The following is a 23,391-nucleotide window of genomic DNA, read 5'->3' as shown; positions in this document are numbered from 1 at the left end:
GATGATGATGACGAATCTGATGATGAATAATTAACATATTTCTCACTATTATTATCATTATCATGAATATCAGAATTATCCGATCAAATCATGATCACCACCACCACCATCATCATCATTCCAATCCTCACCACCAGTCCAATCATTATGATGATTATTATTTGTTGTTGTTGTTGTTGACACAGATGATGATATCGGCGTCATCGTTGTTGTGGTCGATGATGATGATGATGAAACCATCGTTGTATTTGACATATTGTTATTGTTGGATGATGTTAATGTCGTTGTTGATGATAATGATGTGGTTATATCTGAAAGACTAGTAATGGTGGATGCTGTTGTTGTTGTTGATGATGATGATGTAATAGTGTTTGTTGTTGTTGTTGTTGATGCATTGTTACTGCTAGTGATCATCATGATCATTTTTGTTTTGTTTTTTTGTTTTTAAACAAAATTAGATGATAATTAATGGCGAAAAAAGGAAATTGCTGATTCTTGATTCTTGTGAATTATGATTGTGGTGTCGAACCAAATCATCAGAACAAGAATGATGGCTGAGATGAGTTAATGACAGGCTAATATTGTGTTGGCAAGATCGCAACCATAACAAACAAACAAAAATTGAAAAATTTCAAAAAATTCTGCTCGTTAATGGATTCGTGTTTTCAAACGAAGAAAAATATGAAATTTAAAAAACAAAACAATATCACATTCACATAACACACAAAATGATAAGTTTTAATCAAAAATCAATGATCGAACCATCAATGAAAATAAGATACATAAACACACACACACACAGTAAACATTGAGTTTAAATAATCGATGAATTTATTGGTTGATTTTGATTGAAAAACAATCAATTCGATTCATTCAAATCGAATCAAGAAAAATTTATCAGAAAAAAAAACGTTAAAATTTGTGACGACGTTGGTTTGGTTTGATTTTTTTTAAATAATAAAGATGATCCCTTCATTTATGAATGGTTTGTTTGTCTGTTTTGTATTTTTGCGAAAAAAAATAATTTAAAAAACGTAATAAATTTTTAAAAAATTTACAAACCTTTTTATTATTATGATTATTATGGTGCTCGGTGATGAATTACAAAAACAATCTGGATTTAGATTTTTATCGGCAAAAAAAAGAAGAAATTTTCAAAAATCCTATAGCAAAGAAAAAAATACAAAAACAAAAATGAAAACATTTTTTTCCTGGATATCAATTTCAAAACGTTTTCAACAATAATTTTGCCTGCAAAACAAAAAAATCAATATCATTATTGATTGGAAAATGACCAAAAGCAAAAACATTTCAAAATAATAATTGATTTTTTTTATTTCAAAGTTTCATTGGTTAAATAACAAATTGAATAAGGTCAGAAAGAAAACAATTTTTTTGTCATTTCTTTCGATTGAATCAATAAGTGGAATATTAAAAAAAAACAAGAAACAGAAACATATTCTTGGTCATGAAAAGAATTACTAATGTGAAATTGAAAAGCATCGCCGATGTGAACTGAATACACAACAAACAAACAAACAAACAACGACAACAAAAATCAATCTGCCTCAAAGGGATTTCATTTCATTCAATTTTCCTACTTTCATTTTGAGCATCTATATTCTATTATCGTTATCGTTGTTTTTGTTTAAATAAAATCATTTTTTTTCGAGAAAAAAATTCAATTCAATTTACTATATTGGATTTTATTCAATAATGAACCAAAATCAAACTTTTTTTCTACGTTTTAATCACACACACAAATCATGTCATCGTCATCATCATTATTGTCCTTCATCATCATCATCAACATCAACAGCAGTAGAAAAAAATGCCAAATAATTTTTCTATTCGACGATTCTTTCCATGTCTGTGCCTGTTCGTTTGTGTGTATTTTGACATTTAAAATTTCACCAAACACAAACATTTCATTAATATTTAATAAAGTAAGAAATTCACAGAATGATGATGAAGGAAGGAACATTTATTTTTCTAGGGATTCCATCATCATATTAAATATCTTGATGGATTTCTTTTTTCTCATTTTCAAGGTGTTTATTCGACTTTTGGTTATGTTATGGATAGGTATAGGCAACGCTTTTCATTTCATTTTTCTGTAAAATATTTTTTAAATCATATTTTGTTGTTGTCATCATCATCATTATTATTGAATAACATCGTCATTTAGATGACAAGATCAGGTGCAGACAATACAGGTATTAAAAAAAAATACAACCACATTATGTTCATAATATCATTGATTTTAGTTTAGCTTAAATTGAACTAGGATTTTTTTCTTCCAAAGAAAAATCTTCTGACTCAGGATTTCAAAAGAATTTTTTCCCCTATTCTGGATAACTGTATGTGCAAAGGAAGCTAAAGAAAAAAAATGCGTCGTTATTTCATATAATCAATATCAATATAGACTCGGTACACCTTTCGAAAATGAAATTAATAATAACCCAATCTAACCCAACCCAATACAAAACAAACAAACAAAATGTCCAATATAAATTTGTCAATTCCATTCAATTCATGAGATTAAATAATTAATTGAATTAATCACAAACAATAATACAATCATCATCAAACTAAAATTACAACTATTTTTCTGCAATATCATTTCTGGTTTATTGAATTGAATTTTGGATTTGGATTCGAATCAGAAGCGAAGCAAAAAAAACCAAGATTTAATTGCAAAGAAAAAAACTTGAAAATCATTATCATTATCATCATCATCAATGAATCAATGTTTTTCAATGTTGGGTTATACTTGATCAATCTTGATAATCAGTTGATCGTAACAAGGTGAACATCTTTTTATAAAAACAAATTTGAAAAACATACATCTTATCACACACAAGCAAGGTAAATCTTATGATTATTATTAATTGATTAATCTTAAGGAAAAGAGAGAAAAAAATGTTAATTTTTAATTACCAGAAGAAACGAGAAAAACAAAAAACAAGTCTTCTTTGATGACATCATCATGATGACAATCTGGTCAATGATGGTCAAAAACAAAATTATCATTATTTTTGATTAATCGATTGATAATCAATCAATAGTTTGTCATTTTTTTTCTTGGTTGGCAAAGATGCACTGATTATCATGGCCATTTTATGATGTGAATGACGAAAAACAAAAACAAAAATTAATGAATTCGGCAAAATAATAACCTAACCTTGATTTTCAATTTCTTGATCATTTTCTTACCGGAAACTTTTTTTTGGGAAATGGGAAAAAACTTCAGAAACCGGCTTTTTGGGGGAAAAAATAAAAACCAAAACGAAAACAGAATATTCCTTTTAGCTGTTCAACAAATAATAACTAAAATTGGGTGCTAAAATGAATAATCAATCAATCAATTAGAGGCAAGAATATTATTACTATCTGAAACAACATCATTATACACTTAAAATAACAACGAAAAAAAAACACAGAATATTCTCATTTCTTTAATTGATCAAAGGGATCAAAAGTGCGAAAATGCAAAACAAACAAAAAGCAATGATAAAAAAAGAATTAGAAACTTTATTTCAATTCTTTTTTGTGATTCTGTTTGTTTACGATTCTGTCGATTCATTTGGGTTTCGAAACGGGCCAAAAACAAAAACAAAAAAAGAAAAGTAATCACTATCACCAAGAACTAAAATATTCAATCTTTATTGATAGCAGCAGCAACACCAGAATCGATAAATGTTTGTTTTGCTTTTCTTTCACGATTCTAGAGTAGGGATTTTTTTTGTTTGTTTCGGTTATTGTTTTTCCCAACAACCACCCCCACATACATAAACTTTTTTTTTGGCGACCTTGGTATATTATCAATTTTGTTTTCCCCATAGGGCCAATCGCTAGAATGGATTTATTTTTTTTCGCTGGCATCTTCATCTTTTTATTATGAAATGGATTTTTTCTTCTGTTTTTGTTTTCGTTTATTTAGTTGAAAATAATAAGGATTCCGGCCTTATATATAAAAAAAATCAAAGTCGAAATGAAATTGGGAAAAACAGCAAACTAATAGAAGAAAATAATCTTTGGAATGTTGTTTTTGTGGAATCCTTTGGAAAAGAGAATCTTGCCGGAAATTATTACTATAGCAAACAGACAAACAAACAAACGTTATTTACGATAAGCAAACCAAGAAGATAAAAGAAAAATTCCAAAGAAATTGAATTTCTCAAGAAACCCAAAATTTTCCTTCTATATTTCGTTCTTTATTTGTTTTATTTTATCATTTTCGTTTTCTATTTGAAAACAAAATAAAAAGTGTGACAAGATTGAAATTGGATTTTTTCATTCATTCATTCATTTCATTTTAATGATTGAAATCATCATATTATTGTAAACAGAATTTACCTTTATTATTTTCATTTCTTAGTTCACTAACTAAGGGTAATTTACATTAGGAAAAAATGATGAAGAGAAAAAAACATGAAGAATCAAAAAGAAGAAAAAATAATGATGTGTGATTCTGGAGCCAAACAAAATAAACAGGGTGAGAAAATTTGTTATGTTTTCTTTCTCGTTTTGAATAAAATCACGTCAATGATGATAATGATGATGATGATGAAACATGTTCATAACAACAACAACAAACAAACAAACAAAAACATACCATACATTTTATCATTGGAAAAAGCAAAAAAAAATTCGACATTAAATATCACTTGTCTTTTCTATTCGATCGATTTTGATTTGATTAATTTTCAAAGAGAAAGAAAAACATAATAATAATTTTATTGATTGAAGATGATGAATGGGAAAAAAATTTCCAATGATTTTTTTTTCAACAGAAAAATAATCTTACCGTTTTTTTCTATTACCGGCAAACTGCAATGATAATGATAAAATCAGATAGATTTTTGTTGTTGTTGTTGTCAAAAGAGATAGAATGATGTTGGCAATAATTATTTGCTTTGTTTTTACGAAATGGTGGTGGTGGTGGTGGGATTGATTATTATTCGAATTCAATACAATATTTTGATCGATAATTTGATTCAATATCGATCTGGATGGTTGATGAACAAAACAAAACAAAAACAAACAAATTCAAAGTACAAAATCACATAAAAACAAAAACACAGTAAAGACAAAATGGCACACAAAACAAAACAAAACATACAATGAACGAAATCTAAATCAAACCTAAATCTAGAAAAAGTAAATCATCATCATTATCATTATAAAAAATCTCTTGATATTTGTTTCTAATGATGATGATGATTATGATGGATCCTTGTTGTTTTTATTATTATTATTATTTTGTTACTTGTCTGTTGTTTTTGTTGCCATCAACAACAAATAACGATAATGATGATTATTATGATGATGACGATGATGTTTCGAATTTGGTTGATCCGATTGGTTTTAGTCGTCGTCGTCGTTGTTCGAACGTTTGTTGTTTTTAAAAAGTTTAGTTTATGATGATGATTTTTATTCGACGACGCAAATCATAGAAAATGATTATTATCGTCATCATCATCTCTTTTTCTCTCAATGTTTGCGAATATAACACATCAATATGATGATTTATTTTTGAAAATAAAAACATAGAGAGAGAAAAAAATGATAAAAAATTATTATTGAGAAAAACAAACTGGAAACACACAACAGCAGAACACACAGAGAAATGGAATGGAAAAATATTGAAGCGAAATGTTAAAACATTGAAAGAGCAAAAAGCATCATCAATCGAAATGAAAGAAAGAAAGAAACCAATGTTGGAAGCAGCAGCAGCAGTAAAAAAGAAAGGAAAGAAAAAATAAAATGATTATGATGATCATCACGGATCCACACCGAAAATATTTTTTGTTGATGATAACATGCGCTTTTTTTGTTGTTGGCTCGCGCCCACACTGTTGTTTTTATATTTTGCTTCTTTTTTTTTTTTTGGATTGACGCATGCGTTTTTTGATTTGCAAACAACAATAACAACAGCTGTCATTTTTTTGTGGTGGTGTCATGTTCATAGATAACGGAATGTTTTGGTTTGTATTTTGCACGTGTTTGGTTTTAAAATTTAAAAATTGTTTTTTGCGATTTTTTGGTTGTTGATTGTATTGAAAAAATGAAATTTGTTGCATTATTGAGTGGTGGTAAAGATTCTTGTTATGCAATGCATTTGATTGCACGAGAAAATTCCGATAATAAATTAGTTGCTTTGGCTAATCTAAAACCATCCGAATCGGGTAAAGAATTAGATTCATATATGTATCAAACTGTTGGACAAGATGTACTGGAATTACAAGCAAAAGCATTAAATGTTCCATTATATCAGCGAATTATTCGAGGTAAACCGGTTAATCAACAAATGGAATATAATTCACCAGTTGATGGTGATGAAGTTGAAGATCTTTATGAATTATTATCCGATGTTCGTCGTGATTTGGAATTCGATGCCGTTTCATGTGGTGCAATTCATTCCAATTATCAACGATTAAGAGCTGAAAATGTTTGTTCAAGATTATCAATCAAACTCTTATCACCACTTTGGAGGAGAAATCAAATTGAATTACTTCAAAGAAATGATTGATTCAGGTATTGAAGCTTTATTGATAAAAACTGCTGCCCTTGGTCTTGATCCACGACAATATTTGGGTCGAAAAATTGATGAGAGTTTATTGAAAAAATTGATGGAATTGAATGAAAAATATCAACTTAATGTTTGTGGTGAAGGTGGTGAATATGAATCAATGACAATCGGTTGTCCTATGTTTCAAAATAAAAAAATTATTATCGATGAATATGAAATTGTTGATGATGGTAATGATAATCAAATTGTACAGGTATCATATTTAAAACCAATTCGAATGCATTTAGAATAAAAAACACATTCTTTCATTTTTAATTTCATTTTAAATCTCGTAAATGTTTTAACATTTTTTTGGACAAATATTTCGGTGCAATTTTACGAAATAATTGTGGTAAATATTGTGAAACATAATGCATCAATAATGTTGGTTGCCTGGTAATCCATACTTGATCCAAACGATTTGCTAATGCAATTGCCATTAAATATGCACAACGTTCAGTTGTCATACGATTACTTAATGGTGGTTGAATTTGTCGTGCAATTTCACCCGGTTTTCCGGTAAATGCATTATAAAGTATATTTGAAAATGTTGGACCAACACAAAATAATGTTATACCGATATTATTTGTTGTTTGTTGCGAACCTAATTCATTACGTAAACTTTCAAAATATCCCTATACAGCAATAGGTTAGGTCAAGTAATCATTGAAAAAAATTGATAAACATACATGTAAAGCATGTTTAGATGCCGAATATGATGATACAAATGGCGAACCAACAATACCGGCTGTACTACTTGTCACACCAAATTGTCCATCAGGATTATGTTCCAGAAAATAACGTAAAACAATACGAGTTAGATTAACCAAACCAAATACATTTATTTCAAATAATTCATGATCAATTTCTGAATCAACATCGACAAACCATGAACGTTGTGCACGTCCGGCATTATTCACAAGAATATCCAACTAATAGAATAGTTTCACGTGGCAATAAATCAATCATTTTTCAGAACCAATAAAAAAAACTTACTCGATTAAAATGTTTTAAAACTTTATCCATCATCTGTTGATGACAATGACGATCAATAATATCGAATGGTAAAACCAAAACATTTTGTTCATCATAATTAGCGATAGCTAATTGAAAAAATCAATTTTTTTGGTTTTGGTTTGGTCTTGTTAACTCAACTTTTGGATATACTTACAAACAAGATGTTTGAGCAACTTTATTCAATCTTGATTCATCTCTACCGGAAAGAATTAATTTAGCACCATTTGATGCTAAAACATAGGCTAAATGTTCACCAATACCGGATGATGCACCGGTTATCCATACAACTTTTCCCTTGAATGTACCTTTTTTTTGATGGAAACAAACAAAAACAACAACAGAAAAAACAAAAATTAAAATTTCATTTGAAAATCAAAATTCATTTTTTGGAATCGAAACTAAACTTATTGATTTTCCAAATTTTAATGCCAATAAAATTTCAAGATCATGATCAAGTTGTGCAAATTTCCATAAACAATAACCCAAAATTGCAAAGATAATGAACAAAAATAACATCATTTTGAAAAAAAATTCTGAGATTCGGAAAAACAAAATTCGCATACGTTGTATATGAATTGAGCCCGGGAATAGAGTCAATCGATTTAAAATTTTTAAAATTAAAAAAAAATATTATTTTTATCGATGAATTTTTGTTGTTGACAAACCACAATCAACCATCACGAAATTCTTGGCTTCTTTTTTCATCATAAAAATATGGGAAAATTTTTCGAAATAATTGTGGAAGATAAACAGCAAAATAATGAAATGTCAGAATTGGTTGTAATGATATCCATGATTGATCGATATGATTAGCTAATGCTATGGCCATTAAATAACTGCAACGTTTTGCAGATAATTTTTGTTTACTTTCGGCTGGTTGTTTACCGCCAACCAATTTACCTGGTTCACCTGTAAATGCTTTTTCCAATAAATTGGAAAAAACTGGACCAACACAGAATATTGTTATCGATATTTTTCGACGTCCAAGTTCCGTACGAAGACATTCAAAATAACCATGTAATGCATGTTTTGAACCAGTATACGATGCTGAATATGGTACACCTAAAAGACCTGCAGTACTACTTGTTACACCAAATTGTCCATCAGGATTATGTTCGAGAAAATAACGTAAAACAACCCGAGTTAGATTAACCAAACCAAATACATTGATTTCAAATAATTGATGATCAATTTCGGAATCAACATCGACAAACCATGAACGTTGTGCACGTCCGGCATTATTGACCAGAATATCCAACTAAAGTGAATATGAAAATCATCAATTATCATTGATCATAATCATCGCTAGAATCACCTTGTTGAAATGCTGTAAAACTTTATCCAACATTTGTTGATGACAATCCGTATCGGTTATATTGAATGGTAATACCAATACATCATTTTCCGAATATCTTCCAATTTCTAAACGAAAGAAAATGATAATGATAAAAAGAAACAAACTATTTTCAACTGAAAACTTACCGACACAACGTTTAGCAACATCACGTAATTTTGATTCATTTGTTGCCGATAATATTAATTTACAACCAACTGATGCAAGATTATATGCAAGACCTTCACCAATACCGGATGATGCACCGGTTATCCATATAATTTTTCCATTTAATGAATCTACCCGATTGATCAATTAAAAATAACAATCAAACAACGATGAAAAAACTTTACCAATTGAACGTCCAAATTTAAGTGCCAAATATGTTTCAAGATCACAATCTAAATGAAACCACCACCATCCGATAAAAAAAACAAAAACGGTTATTGATAAAATCATAAACATTATGAATATTTTTCTCTTCACATTGATGTGTGTTTGTGTGTTACACAGACTCTTTCAGTATAAAAAAATTTAGCGTCGGCTCTGTTGAAGATTTGTTTTTGTTTTTCTGTGTGATCAATCAATCAATCATCAATCAATATTCATAAATGATATTTCAAGAGGAAACAAAATCTGGTTTTTTTCGTTGTTGCTTTGTTTGTTTGGCGAACAGAAATCACAAATTACATTACTTTTCCTTTCTCGATTGATTGATTGATTGATAAAATGTTATCATTTTTGATTTTCCTCGTCATCAACCTATCCTAACCTCACTGAAGATATTCGAATCAGAAAAATTTCCTCATTGTGAAACGTACTTTTTGTACGGTTCATAAACGTCACGTGTTTGTGTTTGGAATTGGAAAAAATGTGGTTTTTTTTGTTGATTTAATTTTCTTCGGTTTTTGTTTGTAATTAAAAAGATATCCATCCAAATTAAATCATGGTATGTATCTTATTTTCTTCATGAACAATTTTTGTAAATTTTCAAATTCATTAAAGCAGCAGACAACTTCATCATCGTCTTCGTCATCATCATCGGACATTTTGGCAAAAGATTCATTTACAACATCAGATTTTAATGATAAAATTAAAGAAACAATTCTGTTAGCAAAAGAAATTCTACAAAATTCAAATGCTAAAAAGAATGAAAAAATTCAAAATTTAATAAAAATTCAATGTTGTAATACATTGAAAATTCTAACAAAATTAAATCAAAATGATCTTAATCCAAATAGTCGTGATTGTAATTTTACACGAGCAAAATTTGATGATCAACAAAAAATTTCAAAATTATTGGAAATTGACGATGCATTAATCGATAAAACGGTAATTGAATTAATCAAGATTTTTTTAAATTTAATTTAAACTTTATTGTTTTTTTCTCCCAAGATACATTATTTTGAATGTGCACAAAATCTAAAAGAAAAACGAAAAAGTTCTCAACCAAATTTAATACAAGTCCAAATGAATGTTGATTCAAAACAAAATAATTCAAAAATATTTATCAAAGATTTTAATAAAAATCAATCCGGTATTAAACGAAAATATCCATCGGATAATAACAGTAACAATGTTGATTCTTCTCCTTTATCTCAATCGAAAAGAAATTTTCTATTTATTGCAGCATCAAATGTTAAACGACCACAAATTGTATATAAAATCAAAACAGATAATTCATATTCAACGCCATTCATACCGAAATTGACCAGAAAACCAAATTCGCTTGTATCATTGGAAGATTCATTGAAACCGATATCGCAAAATGAACTGCCAGCAAATCTTATACCTGGTTACAATTATCCAAAATATTTTTATCAACATCCTTATCAATATGAAATTGAAAATTTTAAAATACCATCGGAATTTTTTCACCACCAAATTTCGGATGAATCAAAGGTATTTACGAATTTAACATTTAGCATAAATTCATTTTAATCATTTTTCAACCATTTAGCAGCCACCACCATCATCCGAATCGTTAAAGGAAAAACGTTATAAATTCATTAATAAACGTGATGATCTTCATGAATTGATTGAGGATCTGAAAAGATTCCAGGAAATTGCCATCGATCTTGAACATCATTCATTTAGATCTTATCAAGGTTTAACATGTTTGTTGCAAATATCAACCGATCTGACTGATTATATTATCGATGTATTTCCCCTGTGGAATGATATACAAATATTAAATGAAATATTTACATTACCATCAATATTGAAAGTATTTCATTCATCAACATACGATATTATTTGGTTACAACGTGATCTAGGTATTTATGTTGTTAATATGTTCGATACGTGGGTTGCAGCCAAAACACTTGATTATCAACATTTATCATTATCATCGTTGGTTGATCATTATTGTCATTATCAATTGGATAAACGTTTTCAATTAGCTGATTGGCGTATACGACCAATACCCGAAGAAATGCTTCAATATGCACGTTGTGATACACATTTTTTACTGTATATTTATCGAAAATTAAAACAACAATTATTGGATGCCGGTAATGAAACTGGAAATCTTTTACGTGTTGTTATGGAACGCAGTCAACAAATGTGTCTTAAGGTAAATTTTTTGACATTTTAATTGAAATTCAATCAACAATTAATTATATCAATAATTTAGCGATATGAGAAAAAACTACCAGAAATCAATGATCATATTCATTTGATTTGGAAAAATAATCTTCGATTTAATCCCCGACAAATGGCTGCATTAAAATCATTATATGTTTGGCGTGATTTGATTGCTCGACAAGAAGATGAAAGTACTGGATATGTTTTACCGAATAATCTTTTGCTAAAAATTTGTGAAATTTTACCTAGGTATTTTTTCATTATCAAAGTTTTTGTATGATCAATTTTCAAATGAAATTTTATTTTAATAGAGAACAACAAGGAATATTGGCATGTTGTAATCCCATTCCACCATTAGTTCGTCAATATATTAATGAAATACATCGAATAATATTCGATGCTCGTTCAAAAGTTTTAATTGATCAAAATTCTACCGAAACAATTCAATCATCAATGAAAAATGATATTACAATTGATTTAACTAATGATCTTCTCATTGATCGTTCATTGAATTTTAATAAATTTTTAACTATTGATCATCATCACAACGATCATCATAATGATCATCATAATGATCAAAATGAACATTTCATTATTGATCAACCATTATTACAATGGTCGAATGAATTGAAAAAATTCATACCAAACTCGAGAAAAATAATGATAACAATAATGATAAATCATCCGGTATTGAAATTCAATCGATTCGTAATGATATTGATCATCATTCATTGATCAATATGTTTGATAATCAAAATATTTCTTCATCGTCCTCTTTATGTAGAAAATCAACAAATAAAATGATTATCGATGATGATGAAAAAGAAGCCGAAAATTTTTCCAAAAAAACTAAAACGAATCGGGTACAAATGGATAAACTTTTTGATGGTTATATAACATTTTATCAAAGGGTATGTGTTTGTGTTTTTCATTCATCAAGCCGATTTAATCATTATTTTTCTTTCATTGAAAAAATAGTATTTATATAAAATTAAACAAAAAGATGAACTTCGACAACAACAACAATCATCATCATAATCGATTAATTTGGAACTTAAATAGATTCAATCAATCTGAAAAGATTTTATTTCATTTTTAATTTGTTTTTTTTCTATGATTATTATTTTTTAAAAATTAAAAATTCAATTAAAATTACTAATTTGATTTGCTGATTTTTTCCCAAATTTTTTTTTGGAATACACTCATATCGATGTTAATAGATGGCGCATGGTGTATTAGGAAAACAAATCCTACAAGTGTTATGTGTGTGGGATCATCGTGATCATTTTGTTTTCGTTGTTGTTGGTGGTGGCGGCGATTGTGCTGGCTCAAAAAGATATGATTAGTTTTTTGTGTGTGTTTTGTTTGCATACATATGTTGTATATTTGATCATCATCATGGTCCATTGGGTATATTCTTTGATTATGTTGTTGTTGTTTTTGTTTTCATTTGGTTTGTTGTGTCTTTGATTGATTAATTTTTTTTGATCGTTTTTTTTTGGCCATGCACACATAAGCTGATTTGGTTGCCTTGTTTTTTCAATGTTCATTTAAATGCTATAGGATTCTATCGATGATTTACCAAAAATTATTCTAATTAAAAAATGTCATCATAATTTAATGAATGTTAACAACATTTTATAGATTACAAAATAAAAAAAAAAAAAAAAAATCTTAATAATAATCATGAGCCTTGCAACTGCATCACCAACAAGTTCATCACCATCACCATCGCCATCATCATCCGCATCTGCATCAGTAACATTGATTCAACAACAACAACAATTATCATCTATGACAGCTGGATCGATTAATCAAAGTCCAAATTATTATCGTCGTCATCATCAAGAATCACAACAAAATTATCATCAACAACATAACAATCATAATCGACAACAATCAAAACCATCGACAATATCGCAACAATTTTTCAATTCTAAATTAATAAATCGTAATTCTACTGCGGTTGAAAATCCACCGCCAGTCAATGTTGACAAATCAATGACAAATCAATCTCAAAAATGTCAATCACAACAACGCAATCAAATTGATGATTGTGGTAGTAGTGATCAACAACAACAACAATCACCATCACCATTATCATCGACACCATCATCATCGAATATCGAAACACCATTACAAATAATTGATCGTTGGTCAAAAGATTTTCATTCATTGATTGATGATCGTGATGGTGTTAATTTGTTTCGACAATATACAGCACAAGCTGGTGCTGATTATATGTTAAATTTTTATTTTGCCTGTATTGGTTTAAAATCTCAGGAAATCGATATTGCCACTAGAAATCGTTTAATTTCTGTGATATTTAAACGTTTCATATTGAATCCACAAATACTTTCATTATCGGAAAAATGTCAACAAAATTTATTAGATATTTATAAAAATCAACGTAATCATAATCAAGATTCATCAACAAACGATCATTCTGCAAATCGTCAATTGGATGCCAATACATTTGATGAAGCATTCGATGAAATTGAAGCACAATTAAGTGGTGGTATTTATCAAAATTTTCTCAAATCAAGAATATTTTTTGATTATATTAATAAATTTGATTCGACAATAAACAATGTTCAACAAACGCAATCATCTTCAGCAGCTGGAACATCGTCGTCATGCAACAAAACAACGAATTATTCTGATCAACAACAATCTTCGCATGGAAAATGCAATTCAGAACTTCAGAATGCGGATGATCAAACGGAACAAGAATCAATTGCAGAGTAATTCATTAGTTTTTACTTTTATAAAATGATAATTGTAATTTTTTTTATTCGAAAAAATAGGTCAAATAATAATTATATAAACAGATATGATATGCCTGTTATTGATGAAATCAGTGAAGATGGTGATTCAACAACTGTCATTGAAGTTGTGCCTAAATCCGCTCAACAACAACAACAATATCAACAACATTCACGACAACAACAACAATCATTTCGATCATTAACATTATCAAATAAATTAAATTCATCACAAGGTGTTAACTCTCGTTTACCAGGATTACAGCTACAATATTATCAATTGGAAAATTGTCCACCACATCCATATCATGTAAATAGACATGCACAATATTCATCAATACAACATAATTCGAAAAAAGATTCTGAAATTGAATCAATATCATCAAGTGATTCATCGTTAGTTTGTTCAGCACGTGATAGAAAATCATCCATACGTAATTCAATGTCATTATCAAATAAAACATTAGCACAACGTTTCCAACGACCACCACCACAACAATTAAAAAATCAGCTATTACCTACTGAAGATCCAGAAGAATTTGCCCGGAAATTAATTGAAAAATTAAATAAAGTTCGTTCAGAACAAGAAACCGATATTAAATTAAGTCAAGCGCTCAAATCATTTGAACGTTCACATTCACCATCATTGCCTGGATCATCATCATCACAACAAATTGGTAACAATATTCAACAGCGTGAAGCTGGTGTTGGAAAAAATTCAACAACAACAACAGCCAACAATAATAATAATAATAATAATCAAACATCATCATCATCGTCGAATAATAAATCATCAAATTATCGTGAATCTGGTCTAGGTTTAGCATTGAAAAATATTGATTTTAGTACGCTGAAAAATGAAAGTGGTCAAGCAATATTGGATAAACATTTTGCACAGGTTTTTGAAACACCAAATGCTGATTCACCATCAACATCGAATCAATCAACATCGGCTGTACCGACATTTACTCATGCTCATAATAATCTGCAACAACAACAACAGCAAATTCATTATTTTGCTGGTCAACCGGTAATTACCAATTCTACAGCAGCTATTTTAACTGAAAGTGGTAATTCAGCAACATCCACAACGATACATCAATTATTACCGCCACCATCACCATTATCACCACAACCACATTTTATAAATCAATTCAATTCTGCATTATCAATTAATTCTTCAGCAAATTGTGTGCCAATACCAGCATATGTTAAATTTTCAAATGAAGAAGTTCCACATAAGTTAACATTGATGGGACCACATATAACATTATTAACATTCAAACAACAAATTCCATCCAAACGTAATGGTATACAGGAATTTTTTTTCAAACGACAATCAAGTGAATCGGAAAAACTGGATTGTGGTTCAGATTCATTGTGGATAAATATTAAAGATGATCATCAATTATTACCACAATTGGATGGAAAAATTCATGCAAGAGTTGAATTGAATTGAATTTTATCATTTTGTTTATTTATAATTATCATTCGCTGCCTAATTCATTTATCAATCAATTCTGTTCGTTCACTTTTTCCGGTTTTTTAAATAACAAATAATCAATGAAAATCTGAATGAATTCTTTGGCCATCTCTCTTCTTTTTATTCTCAAATAACTGTTATATAATTTACAATCTGATCTGATTTTATTGCCAAAATAATTGGATAATTTTCTCAAACCAAAAAGTGTTCGACAATCGCCAAAAAAAACATTAACTTCTCATCAATTTTTTTTAATATAATTTATTTATAAAATTGTAATAAATTTTCAAATAATTTTTTTGTGATACCATATAATTTTTCTTTTCATGTCTTTTACTTTTAATTTTACAATTTGTAATGATGATCAAATAAAATTATTTTTTTATTGATTCATTGAATTAATCGGAAATATTTTTTTCTCCCTTGTTTCCCCCCACTTCAAGTTGAAATCAACATTTTTTCAAAAAAAACAATGATCAATAATTGTTTGATTTGATATCCCATAATAATAATAACATTCTTATCTTGAACGTTTTGTTGTTCACAACAACAAATATCGTGCAAAAAAAATCAAAGAAAAAACACTGTCTATTAATATTTTGATGATAATGATAACATCATTTCTTTTTTGTTGATAAAAATTGTTTTAGTTTCCCACCAAATTGATGATTGACGTCAGCAAATAAATATCAATCTTTTTTTGGGTCTCAAATCAATCAAATGATTAGAATCAAAATTTTTTTTTTTGAATGTTTCTCTGTTTTATTTTTAGTTGTACAAATACACACAAAAAAACTTTCTCTATAGATTATCTAATGATGATGATGATGAATGGAAATGTCTTAGTCGTTCGTTATTCGTTGTTTTAGTCGCTCTTGTTGTAATGTGATGTGATGATCATCATGGTTTAAGAATTATTTCTTCCCCTAGTAATAATGATGTTTAAATTGAAAAAGATTTCCTGTTGGTCAATTTTTTTATTGATAATATTTTTCTTTGGAATAATTTCCGCATCAAAATTAAAATTTGATAAAAAATCATCATTAGATGATGATGAACTCAATAAACCATCGATCGATGATGATGACAATAATACAATCAATCAGAAGTTTTATTCATCAAATAGTTATCCACCGGATTTTATGCCCGATCATGTAAGATTTCATTTTCATTTTTTCTTCCTTGACTAAATTTTTTCTGAAAAGATTCGTAAAAATGGTGGCATTTTTGTACATTTTTTCCTATTAATCTACATTTGTCTATCATTGGGTATTGTTTGTGATTATTATTTTCTTTCATCACTTGGTGCTATTAGTGATGGTAAGTTATTTGATTAATCAAAATGTTTCTAAATCTCATTTGTGGATGTTTTCTTCATTTTCCAATAAAAAAATGAACAGAATTAAATTTACCGGCCGATGTTGCCGGTGCAACATTCTATGGCAATTGGAACATCAGCACCGGAACTGTTTACATCAATAATCGGTGTATTCATATCGAAAGATGATATCGGTACCGGTACAATACTTGGTTCAGCTGTTTTCAATATTATATTTATACCGGCTGTTTGTTCATTTGCATCATATTTTTTCTCAACAAATCAACAAGCGAATGTTTCCAAATTTGCCATTATACGTGATTCTATTTTCTACCTAATTACAGTGACAACATTGTTATTAGTTTTAAAAGATAATTTTGTAGATTGGTAAGTCTAATTGATTAATTTACATTACACATGTTTTATACCTTGTTTTTTTTTCATTCATTTAGGATCGAATCATTAGCAATGATATGTCTATTCTGCATATATTTAATAATAATGTATTATAATACAAAACTTGGTGATCTAGCTGGTGGTAAAATTTCACCAACAATAACGCCGGTAACGGAAAAAACACCATTATTAACCGTTCCAAATGAAATGGATGGTAATGGTATGGAATCATTATCAATACCATCAAGATCACGTACAAATTCATTATCAAATCGAAGATTATCATCAATGGCTGAAGATGGTATTATTGAAGAAGAAAATTGGGCAGAAAGTAATTTATTGATGAAAATTGTACTGTATCCAGTACAATTTTTATTTCGTTGGACAATACCAAAACCAATTGGTTATTGGTTTATAACAACATTTATAATATCAATATTCTGGATCATATTATTAACCTATTTATCTGTATGGATGGTTACAATTATTGGTGATACATTAAAAATACCTGAAACTGTTGGCGGATTAACTTTGTTGGCTGCTGGAACATCAATACCAGAATTGATTAGTAGTGTTTTGGTTGTTAAACGTGCCGGTTTAGTTGATATGGCATTATGTAATTCAATTGGTTCGAATATATTCGATATATTAATCTGTTTAGGCCTGCCATGGTTTATTAAATCAATTATCAATATGATTGATTTCAGTACATTGGATACATCGATTACATCGATCGTTATCCATTCTGAAGGTTTACCTTTAACAACATTTTCATTATTATTAGCAATTATAGCATTGATTACATCATTATCAATGTTTGAATGGAAATTAAGTTTAGGTGTTGGTATTACTTGTACCTGTATTTATATTGTTTTCATTACTATTGCAAGTTTTGTTGAAATTGCATTTGCATAATTTTTTATTATTTATTACAAACACACCCGGTACAATTTATTGAAAAAAAAATGAAAAATGATTTATAAGCAAATCTACTCATCATTAAATGATAATATTTTTTTTATTTTTAAAAATTTTTCTTTAAACAAAATTCAAAAATCCATTTCAATTATGAAGCATCAATCCATGCGTCATCATTCTACTTTCCTTTTCGTCCTACGTGTGTGTGTTTGGAATTGAATTGAAAAAAAACGGATTATTAAAATCAATTTTCAATCAAAGAATTACAACCAAATAACAAAACTTACAAGTGCTGCAAAAGGTGTTAATCCATACCTAGCTCGATTTTCTTTTGGTTTTTTCAATTCATTTTGAATTATTTTGGCCAATTCTTTCAAATTATCCACAAAAGTTTTCATTCGTTTATCCAAATCACCATCTAAATTTAGTTGTTGTCGTTCGATAGGATCGGCCATCATTGCCGTCTGTTTTTGATTGAGAAAATCAGATTCAAATTAAAGACAAAAAATAATAATATTTGATTCTTACAAAGAATTTTTGTGCTGTTTCAACAACACCAAGTTTAAAAATATCAATATTTTGCTGCATATAACTTGGTTCATATGCTGTTTCAATTTCTTCAAGTTTATCTAAATCGGCAACTAAATCTTGTAGTTTAGTCTGAACGTTTATATTCAATTTTGCCATTGATTTCACAATACGATCCGAAATAGTTGTTGTTTCCATTGTGTTGCTGTTGGATGAGATTGGCGTTTCAGATTGCGCACCTGTTAATTCTAATGTTTGAAACAAGCAAATCAAAAATAATAATGATAATAAAATTGATCGAAACATTGTTTTTCGGGGATTTTAAAGAGATTTTTCGAAACAAAAATCGTTAAACAAAAAATTAAAATTAAAATTTCTGGTTGGTTTCTGTTGAATTCAATTGAGTCTATGTCATTTGTCATTAAATACACAGGTTGCTAAGCTTTTAAATATCAAAGAAAAATGAAACAATTCGTCTGTTGTTATGACAAATTCAATTCAGAAGATTAGATTTTTGTTTGTGTTTTTTTTTTTTGCTGAATAAGTAATTTTTGCTTGTTTATATTACGCATCGTCGAGAACCACATTTGAAAATGTATCGGGTTTGTGTTTTTTTTTCAAACTTGAATTTAGTTCCAATTAGTCATGAAATTTCAGTAATTTTTCTTTTTGCTTTGATGATAACCTTTTTGTGGGTGACTCACACACATATTTTATCAGATCATCACATGATTAACATTAGTTGTTTTTTAAAAATATTCAAATAAGCCGAAAAAACAAAAACAAAATATTTTTTAAAAAATTACGCTTTTTATAACAGCAGCCATCATCAGTTGCAGTCGATTGTTTATTATTACCATTATTCGTCGACATACAGCATCCTTTGGAATGATGATTTTTACATGAATAACATCGACAGCATTTATGTTGGTTCATCATTTTTTTAAAAATCCGAAAACAAAAGCAAAATTAATCAATAATCCAGGTCAATGTAAATCACTAAATCAAATAATTTCAATGTAGCAACAAAAAAAACAGATTTCAATTGAAATTTTAATTGAAATTATGTCAATGTCGATATAGGTTGGAATTTGACAAAACTGATTGATTTTCCCCTTGTTTAACTACATCATTTCTAAAAAATGTTCGAGAATTTTTGTTTTTGCTGGAAAACTTCCATTTCATGAAAAAACCATAACAACCAACCAAAAGAACTAATCCATTTTGTTATAACAATATTTAGAAATTTTTTTTATTTTTAAAATTAAATTAAATTAAATTAAATTATTTAAAATTATTTAAATTATTATTATTATTAATAAAATGATTATCTGATCTGCCATTAGATAATTCTGATAATTGTTGGCTATATTTTTTCATAATATTTTGTCTTTTTAATTTCATTGATGCTGTTAACAGGTCATTATCGGGTGACCAAATTTCCGATACTAAACGTATACGTTTTGGAATTTCTTTTGTTGCTAATGAACTTTGTTTGCAAACATCAACCATTGATTGAAAATAGATTGTTTCAATTTGTTTATCCAAACATTTTTCTTCAATTGTCATTTGATATTTATTTAATTGTCGAGTTAGTTCATCGAATGCTTTACGATTTGGACTAATTAATGCAATCAAATCATTTGCACAAATATCACCATAAACAAATGCATTATCAATTAATGTAGACATTTTTAATGCTGCTTCAACCTAATTTTGTTTAATTAGAAAAAAATATAAAAAAAGTTTTTTAAAATTCGAAAATAAACCCTTACCTTTCCCAATGAAATATATTCACCATTTTGTAATTTAATCAAATCTTTTCGACGATCAATAATTTTGATAAAACCATTTGGTAACATTTCAACAATATCACCAGTACGATACCATTGAATACCATTATCATCAATGAAATATGCATCACTTGTAAATTGTTGATTTTTATAATAACCTTTTGTTACAATATCACCACCAATTAATAATTCGCCACGTGGATTAGGTTGATCTTGTACAGAATAACCACCATCATCCCAATCTTGTAATCGATAGAGAACATTGGCTAAAACTGATCCACAATTTCCATAGTCAAGTGTTTCAAAATCCATACATATTACTGATGATGTGGTTTCAGTACAACCATAACCTTGAATTAAAGTAACATCTAATGCTGATTTGATTGTTGCCTGTGTACGTTCATTTAATTGTGCACCGCCACAAATCATAAATATTAATTCATCACCAAATTGTTCACGAATTTTTGGACATAATAATCGTGTTACAATATTACATTTATAACCAAGACGTGTCCATTTGGATTTATAATCGGTTAAAAATCGAAATACTTGTTGCGATACAGGTGTTCGTGCTTTTAATTTTTCATTGATTTCTTTTAGAATTCTTTCCAAAACTAATGGTACGGCTGTCATGATTGTTGGTTTTAATAATTTTAAATCAGATATTTCACCCGGTGCAAGACCTGGTGCTGAATCAGTTAATGTAAATGGTGATGCATAGCCTAATCGTACACCACCCAAAAAGAATAATAATTCTAATGTTAATTCCATTACATGTGCTGTTGGTAGATATGAAACATAAATATGTTTATGCGTTTCATTAACTAATGATCGTACACGACAATACATAGCTTTTATTGATGTAAATATTTGTTTTTCAGTAATAATGGCTGCTTTTGGATCGCCATTTGTACCGGATGTAAACATTATAATCATTCGGCGATCCATTGATCCTTTATGTAATGGTAAATCTTGATTTTGATCAATGCATTGTTGTCCTAATTGTACAATATTATTCAATGAATATATTTCAATTTCAGTGGAAAATTTAAAATCTGGTTTATGAAATCCTTCCATAAATATTATTCGTTTAACATTATGTTGTGTAGAATTGGCTAAAACTTTTTGTAATATCTGGATACATTCAAATGAAACAATAATTGTATTACATTCAGTTGATTCAATTGAATATTTTAAACCATTAATTCCTAGATTAGAAAATGCTGTAACTAAAACAGCACCAGCTTGTGGTATAGCTAAAAATGATAACATCCATTCGATACGTGTTTCAGCAAATATCATTATACGATCACCTTCTTCAATTCCACTAGCCATTAAACCTTTAGCAATAAGTGCTGAATTTTTTTGTACTTGTCCATATGTTAACCATTTATAATCACTGAGATGATATCGTTTTAATTTACGTCCATCCATACGACATTCTTGACCATCATCACTTAAAATTGATTCTTCCGACAGAATTTGACGATAACCTTTATTGATTAAATAACCGAGATTAGATAATCAAACAAAATCATTCATTTAAAAAAAAATACTAACCAAGACAATTACGATTATGATCATATTGATTTGTTAATGATTGAAACATTGATGTTATAGAATTATAAGTTAAAAAATTATGATCAAGAATTTCTTTATCTAAACGTTCATAAATTGGTGATAATTTTGGATCTTGACTTTGTTGAAATATTTTTATTCGTTTTTGATCATTTAAACGTTTAGCTTTCCATGGTTGTTGTATTATGAAATATAATGGCCATGTTATTATTGTATATAACTCAATAATCGATATGAAAATTGTCATGAAAATAAATTTCAATGTTACAACAATAGCATGTTTGAATGCATTTGGTAACTTTTTGTTTGTTTGTTTGTTTGGAAAAGAACAAGAAGAGATAATTTTTCAGTTCAAATTCACATAAAGAATTTATTGACTTACTTTATTCGAATGAAGATGATGATTATTACTTTGATTAACCTTTTGAATATTGATTGATGTTGCTTTTGTTGATGATTGATGTGGATCAATTCTTTCATCACTCTTATCATTATTATTATTGTTGGTGTTGTTGAAATTTAAATATGGTGGTGGATAAATATTTTTTGATTTTAAATTATCTAATTTTGCATCAATATCGGTTTCCATGATGAAACAAAAACAAGCAAACAAACAAAATAACAAAATAAAATAAATAAACACAATGGATATAATAAAGGAATGGATAGTGATATAATAATAGTGATCGATTGAAGATCGATCGATCGATCATTGAAGTTTTTAAATGGAAAAACGAAATTTTTATTTCGATTTTTTTGTTGTTGTTGTGATGATGGTGGTGGACAACAGAACAACAACAAAAAAAACAAGAAAAAAAAGATTGCGTCAACAGAAACAACAACAAAAATTGAATAAAAATTTTAAAAAAATAACGATAACGAGATATGGCATTTCATTTACCCTGTCATTCTTTAAAATGGCAAATAGTTTATTCATTCATTAATCATGAATTTGTGAATATTTTCTGTGTGTGTTTGTGAATGAATTCAACGACAATAATACAGCTACACTACTTTAAGATGATTATGATGATAATAATGATGGTGATGAATTTTATTCGTTTCGATGATGATGATGATAATTATTGTTGCCCATTTTGTT

The 23,391-nt window shown here is 28.3% G+C and overlaps 9 protein-coding genes across 10 annotated transcripts; 4 read left to right on the top strand and 5 right to left on the bottom strand.

The window, feature by feature from the left end:
* Positions 1–75: 75 nt before the first annotated feature.
* Positions 76–5,640, bottom strand: LOC142646041 (uncharacterized). The gene is made up of 3 exons (XM_075823917.1): positions 4,811–5,640; positions 1,063–1,163; positions 76–995 (listed from the first exon to the last, which is right to left on the bottom strand). Exon 3 carries the CDS (start codon positions 421–423, stop codon positions 76–78), a length of 348 nt encoding a protein of 115 aa, XP_075680032.1. The 5' UTR covers positions 424–995; positions 1,063–1,163; positions 4,811–5,640.
* A 309-nt stretch (positions 5,641–5,949) lies between these two features.
* On the top strand, positions 5,950–6,862 carry LOC113794700 (diphthine--ammonia ligase). Its single transcript, XM_027344830.2, is given in 2 exon segments — positions 5,950–6,520; positions 6,522–6,862. Coding segments are annotated over 2 exon segments (756 nt in total). The 5' UTR covers positions 5,950–6,070; the 3' UTR covers positions 6,828–6,862.
* Positions 6,853–8,107, bottom strand: LOC113794688 (dehydrogenase/reductase SDR family member 7-like). Its single transcript, XM_027344819.2, has 5 exons — positions 7,996–8,107; positions 7,750–7,896; positions 7,571–7,677; positions 7,264–7,506; positions 6,853–7,209 (listed from the first exon to the last, which is right to left on the bottom strand). Exons 1-5 carry the CDS (start codon positions 8,105–8,107, stop codon positions 6,853–6,855), a joined length of 966 nt encoding a protein of 321 aa, XP_027200620.2.
* A 106-nt stretch (positions 8,108–8,213) lies between these two features.
* On the bottom strand, positions 8,214–9,525 carry LOC113794677 (dehydrogenase/reductase SDR family member 7-like). Its single transcript, XM_027344808.2, has 4 exons — positions 9,278–9,525; positions 9,074–9,223; positions 8,907–9,013; positions 8,214–8,849 (listed from the first exon to the last, which is right to left on the bottom strand). The coding sequence occupies exons 1-4, from the start codon at positions 9,387–9,389 to the stop codon at positions 8,262–8,264; spliced, it is 957 nt and encodes a 318-aa protein (XP_027200609.2). The 5' UTR covers positions 9,390–9,525; the 3' UTR covers positions 8,214–8,261.
* A 224-nt stretch (positions 9,526–9,749) lies between these two features.
* Rrp6 (exosome component Rrp6) lies at positions 9,750–12,682 on the top strand. The gene is given in 8 exon segments (XM_075823913.1): positions 9,750–9,873; positions 9,933–10,256; positions 10,320–10,826; positions 10,885–11,499; positions 11,560–11,759; positions 11,822–12,150; positions 12,153–12,421; positions 12,489–12,682. Coding segments are annotated over 8 exon segments (2,307 nt in total). The 5' UTR covers positions 9,750–9,870; the 3' UTR covers positions 12,549–12,682.
* Positions 12,683–12,784: 102 nt separating this feature from the next.
* Positions 12,785–16,156, top strand: LOC113794778 (uncharacterized). The gene is made up of 3 exons (XM_027344916.2): positions 12,785–12,920; positions 13,028–14,254; positions 14,318–16,156. Exons 2-3 carry the CDS (start codon positions 13,197–13,199, stop codon positions 15,732–15,734), a joined length of 2,475 nt encoding a protein of 824 aa, XP_027200717.1. The 5' UTR covers positions 12,785–12,920; positions 13,028–13,196; the 3' UTR covers positions 15,735–16,156.
* Positions 16,157–16,518: 362 nt separating this feature from the next.
* LOC113794737 (sodium/potassium/calcium exchanger 5-like) lies at positions 16,519–18,854 on the top strand. The gene is given in 5 exon segments (XM_027344874.2): positions 16,519–16,912; positions 16,964–17,078; positions 17,159–17,196; positions 17,198–17,463; positions 17,529–18,854. Coding segments are annotated over 5 exon segments (1,497 nt in total). The 5' UTR covers positions 16,519–16,693; the 3' UTR covers positions 18,388–18,854.
* Positions 18,472–19,983, bottom strand: LOC113794748 (uncharacterized). 2 transcript variants are annotated; one of them, XM_075823915.1, is made up of 4 exons: positions 19,725–19,983; positions 18,919–19,166; positions 18,678–18,854; positions 18,472–18,585 (listed from the first exon to the last, which is right to left on the bottom strand). In XM_075823915.1, the coding sequence occupies exons 1-4, from the start codon at positions 19,855–19,857 to the stop codon at positions 18,535–18,537; spliced, it is 609 nt and encodes a 202-aa protein (XP_075680030.1). In that variant the 5' UTR covers positions 19,858–19,983; the 3' UTR covers positions 18,472–18,534. The 2 variants fall into 2 exon arrangements, with proteins under 2 accessions (XP_075680030.1, XP_075680031.1); XM_075823916.1 differs by having other exon boundaries at positions 19,776–19,979.
* Positions 19,984–20,184: 201 nt separating this feature from the next.
* On the bottom strand, positions 20,185–23,086 carry LOC113794726 (uncharacterized). Its single transcript, XM_027344863.2, has 4 exons — positions 22,672–23,086; positions 22,272–22,587; positions 20,694–22,204; positions 20,185–20,628 (listed from the first exon to the last, which is right to left on the bottom strand). The coding sequence occupies exons 1-4, from the start codon at positions 22,876–22,878 to the stop codon at positions 20,203–20,205; spliced, it is 2,460 nt and encodes an 819-aa protein (XP_027200664.2). The 5' UTR covers positions 22,879–23,086; the 3' UTR covers positions 20,185–20,202.
* Positions 23,087–23,391: the final 305 nt, after the last annotated feature.

This window comes from Dermatophagoides pteronyssinus, unplaced genomic scaffold, assembly GCF_027571235.1.
Source record: "Dermatophagoides pteronyssinus isolate colony J.1.1.1.1 unplaced genomic scaffold, Derpt_VIB-CSIC_2022.12 sq0041, whole genome shotgun sequence".
NCBI classification, from domain to species: Eukaryota; Metazoa; Arthropoda; class Arachnida; order Sarcoptiformes; family Pyroglyphidae; genus Dermatophagoides; species Dermatophagoides pteronyssinus.
Note: the sequence above shows the minus strand (reverse complement) of the source record. Positions and strands in the feature narration are given on the sequence as shown.

Bases quoted from the DNA above. Each gene is read 5' to 3' on its own strand.
- LOC142646041 (XM_075823917.1), bottom strand. From the start codon at position 423: ATGATCATGATGATCACTAGCAGTAACAATGCATCAACAACAACAACA.
- LOC113794688 (XM_027344819.2), bottom strand. From the start codon at position 8,107: ATGTTATTTTTGTTCATTATCTTTGCAATTTTGGGTTATTGTTTATGG. The intron at 7,897-7,995 runs GTTTAGTTTCGA...ATCAAAAAAAAG, and splicing joins AAAATTTGGAAAATCAATAA to GTACATTCAAGGGAAAAGTT. The intron at 7,507-7,570 runs GTAAGTTTTTTT...CTATTCTATTAG, and splicing joins TTTTAAAACATTTTAATCGA to TTGGATATTCTTGTGAATAA.
- LOC113794677 (XM_027344808.2), bottom strand. From the start codon at position 9,389: ATGTTTATGATTTTATCAATAACCGTTTTTGTTTTTTTTATCGGATGG. The intron at 9,014-9,073 runs GTAAGTTTTCAG...TCTTTCGTTTAG, and splicing joins TGTTGCTAAACGTTGTGTCG to AAATTGGAAGATATTCGGAA. The intron at 8,850-8,906 runs GTGATTCTAGCG...TATTCACTTTAG, and splicing joins TTTTACAGCATTTCAACAAG to TTGGATATTCTGGTCAATAA.
- LOC113794778 (XM_027344916.2), top strand. From the start codon at position 13,197: ATGAGCCTTGCAACTGCATCACCAACAAGTTCATCACCATCACCATCG. The intron at 14,255-14,317 runs GTAATTCATTAG...TCGAAAAAATAG, and splicing joins GAACAAGAATCAATTGCAGA to GTCAAATAATAATTATATAA.
- LOC113794748 (XM_075823915.1), bottom strand. From the start codon at position 19,857: ATGATGAACCAACATAAATGCTGTCGATGTTATTCATGTAAAAATCAT. The intron at 19,167-19,724 runs GTAATTTTTTAA...TTCAAACATTAG, and splicing joins TGGCTGCTGTTATAAAAAGC to AATTAACAGGTGCGCAATCT. The intron at 18,855-18,918 runs GTAAGAATCAAA...AATCAAAAACAG, and splicing joins AAACAGCACAAAAATTCTTT to ACGGCAATGATGGCCGATCC.
- LOC113794726 (XM_027344863.2), bottom strand. From the start codon at position 22,878: ATGGAAACCGATATTGATGCAAAATTAGATAATTTAAAATCAAAAAAT. The intron at 22,205-22,271 runs GTTAGTATTTTT...TAATCAATAAAG, and splicing joins TCATAATCGTAATTGTCTTG to GTTATCGTCAAATTCTGTCG. The intron at 20,629-20,693 runs GTAAGGGTTTAT...AAACAAAATTAG, and splicing joins AATATATTTCATTGGGAAAG to GTTGAAGCAGCATTAAAAAT.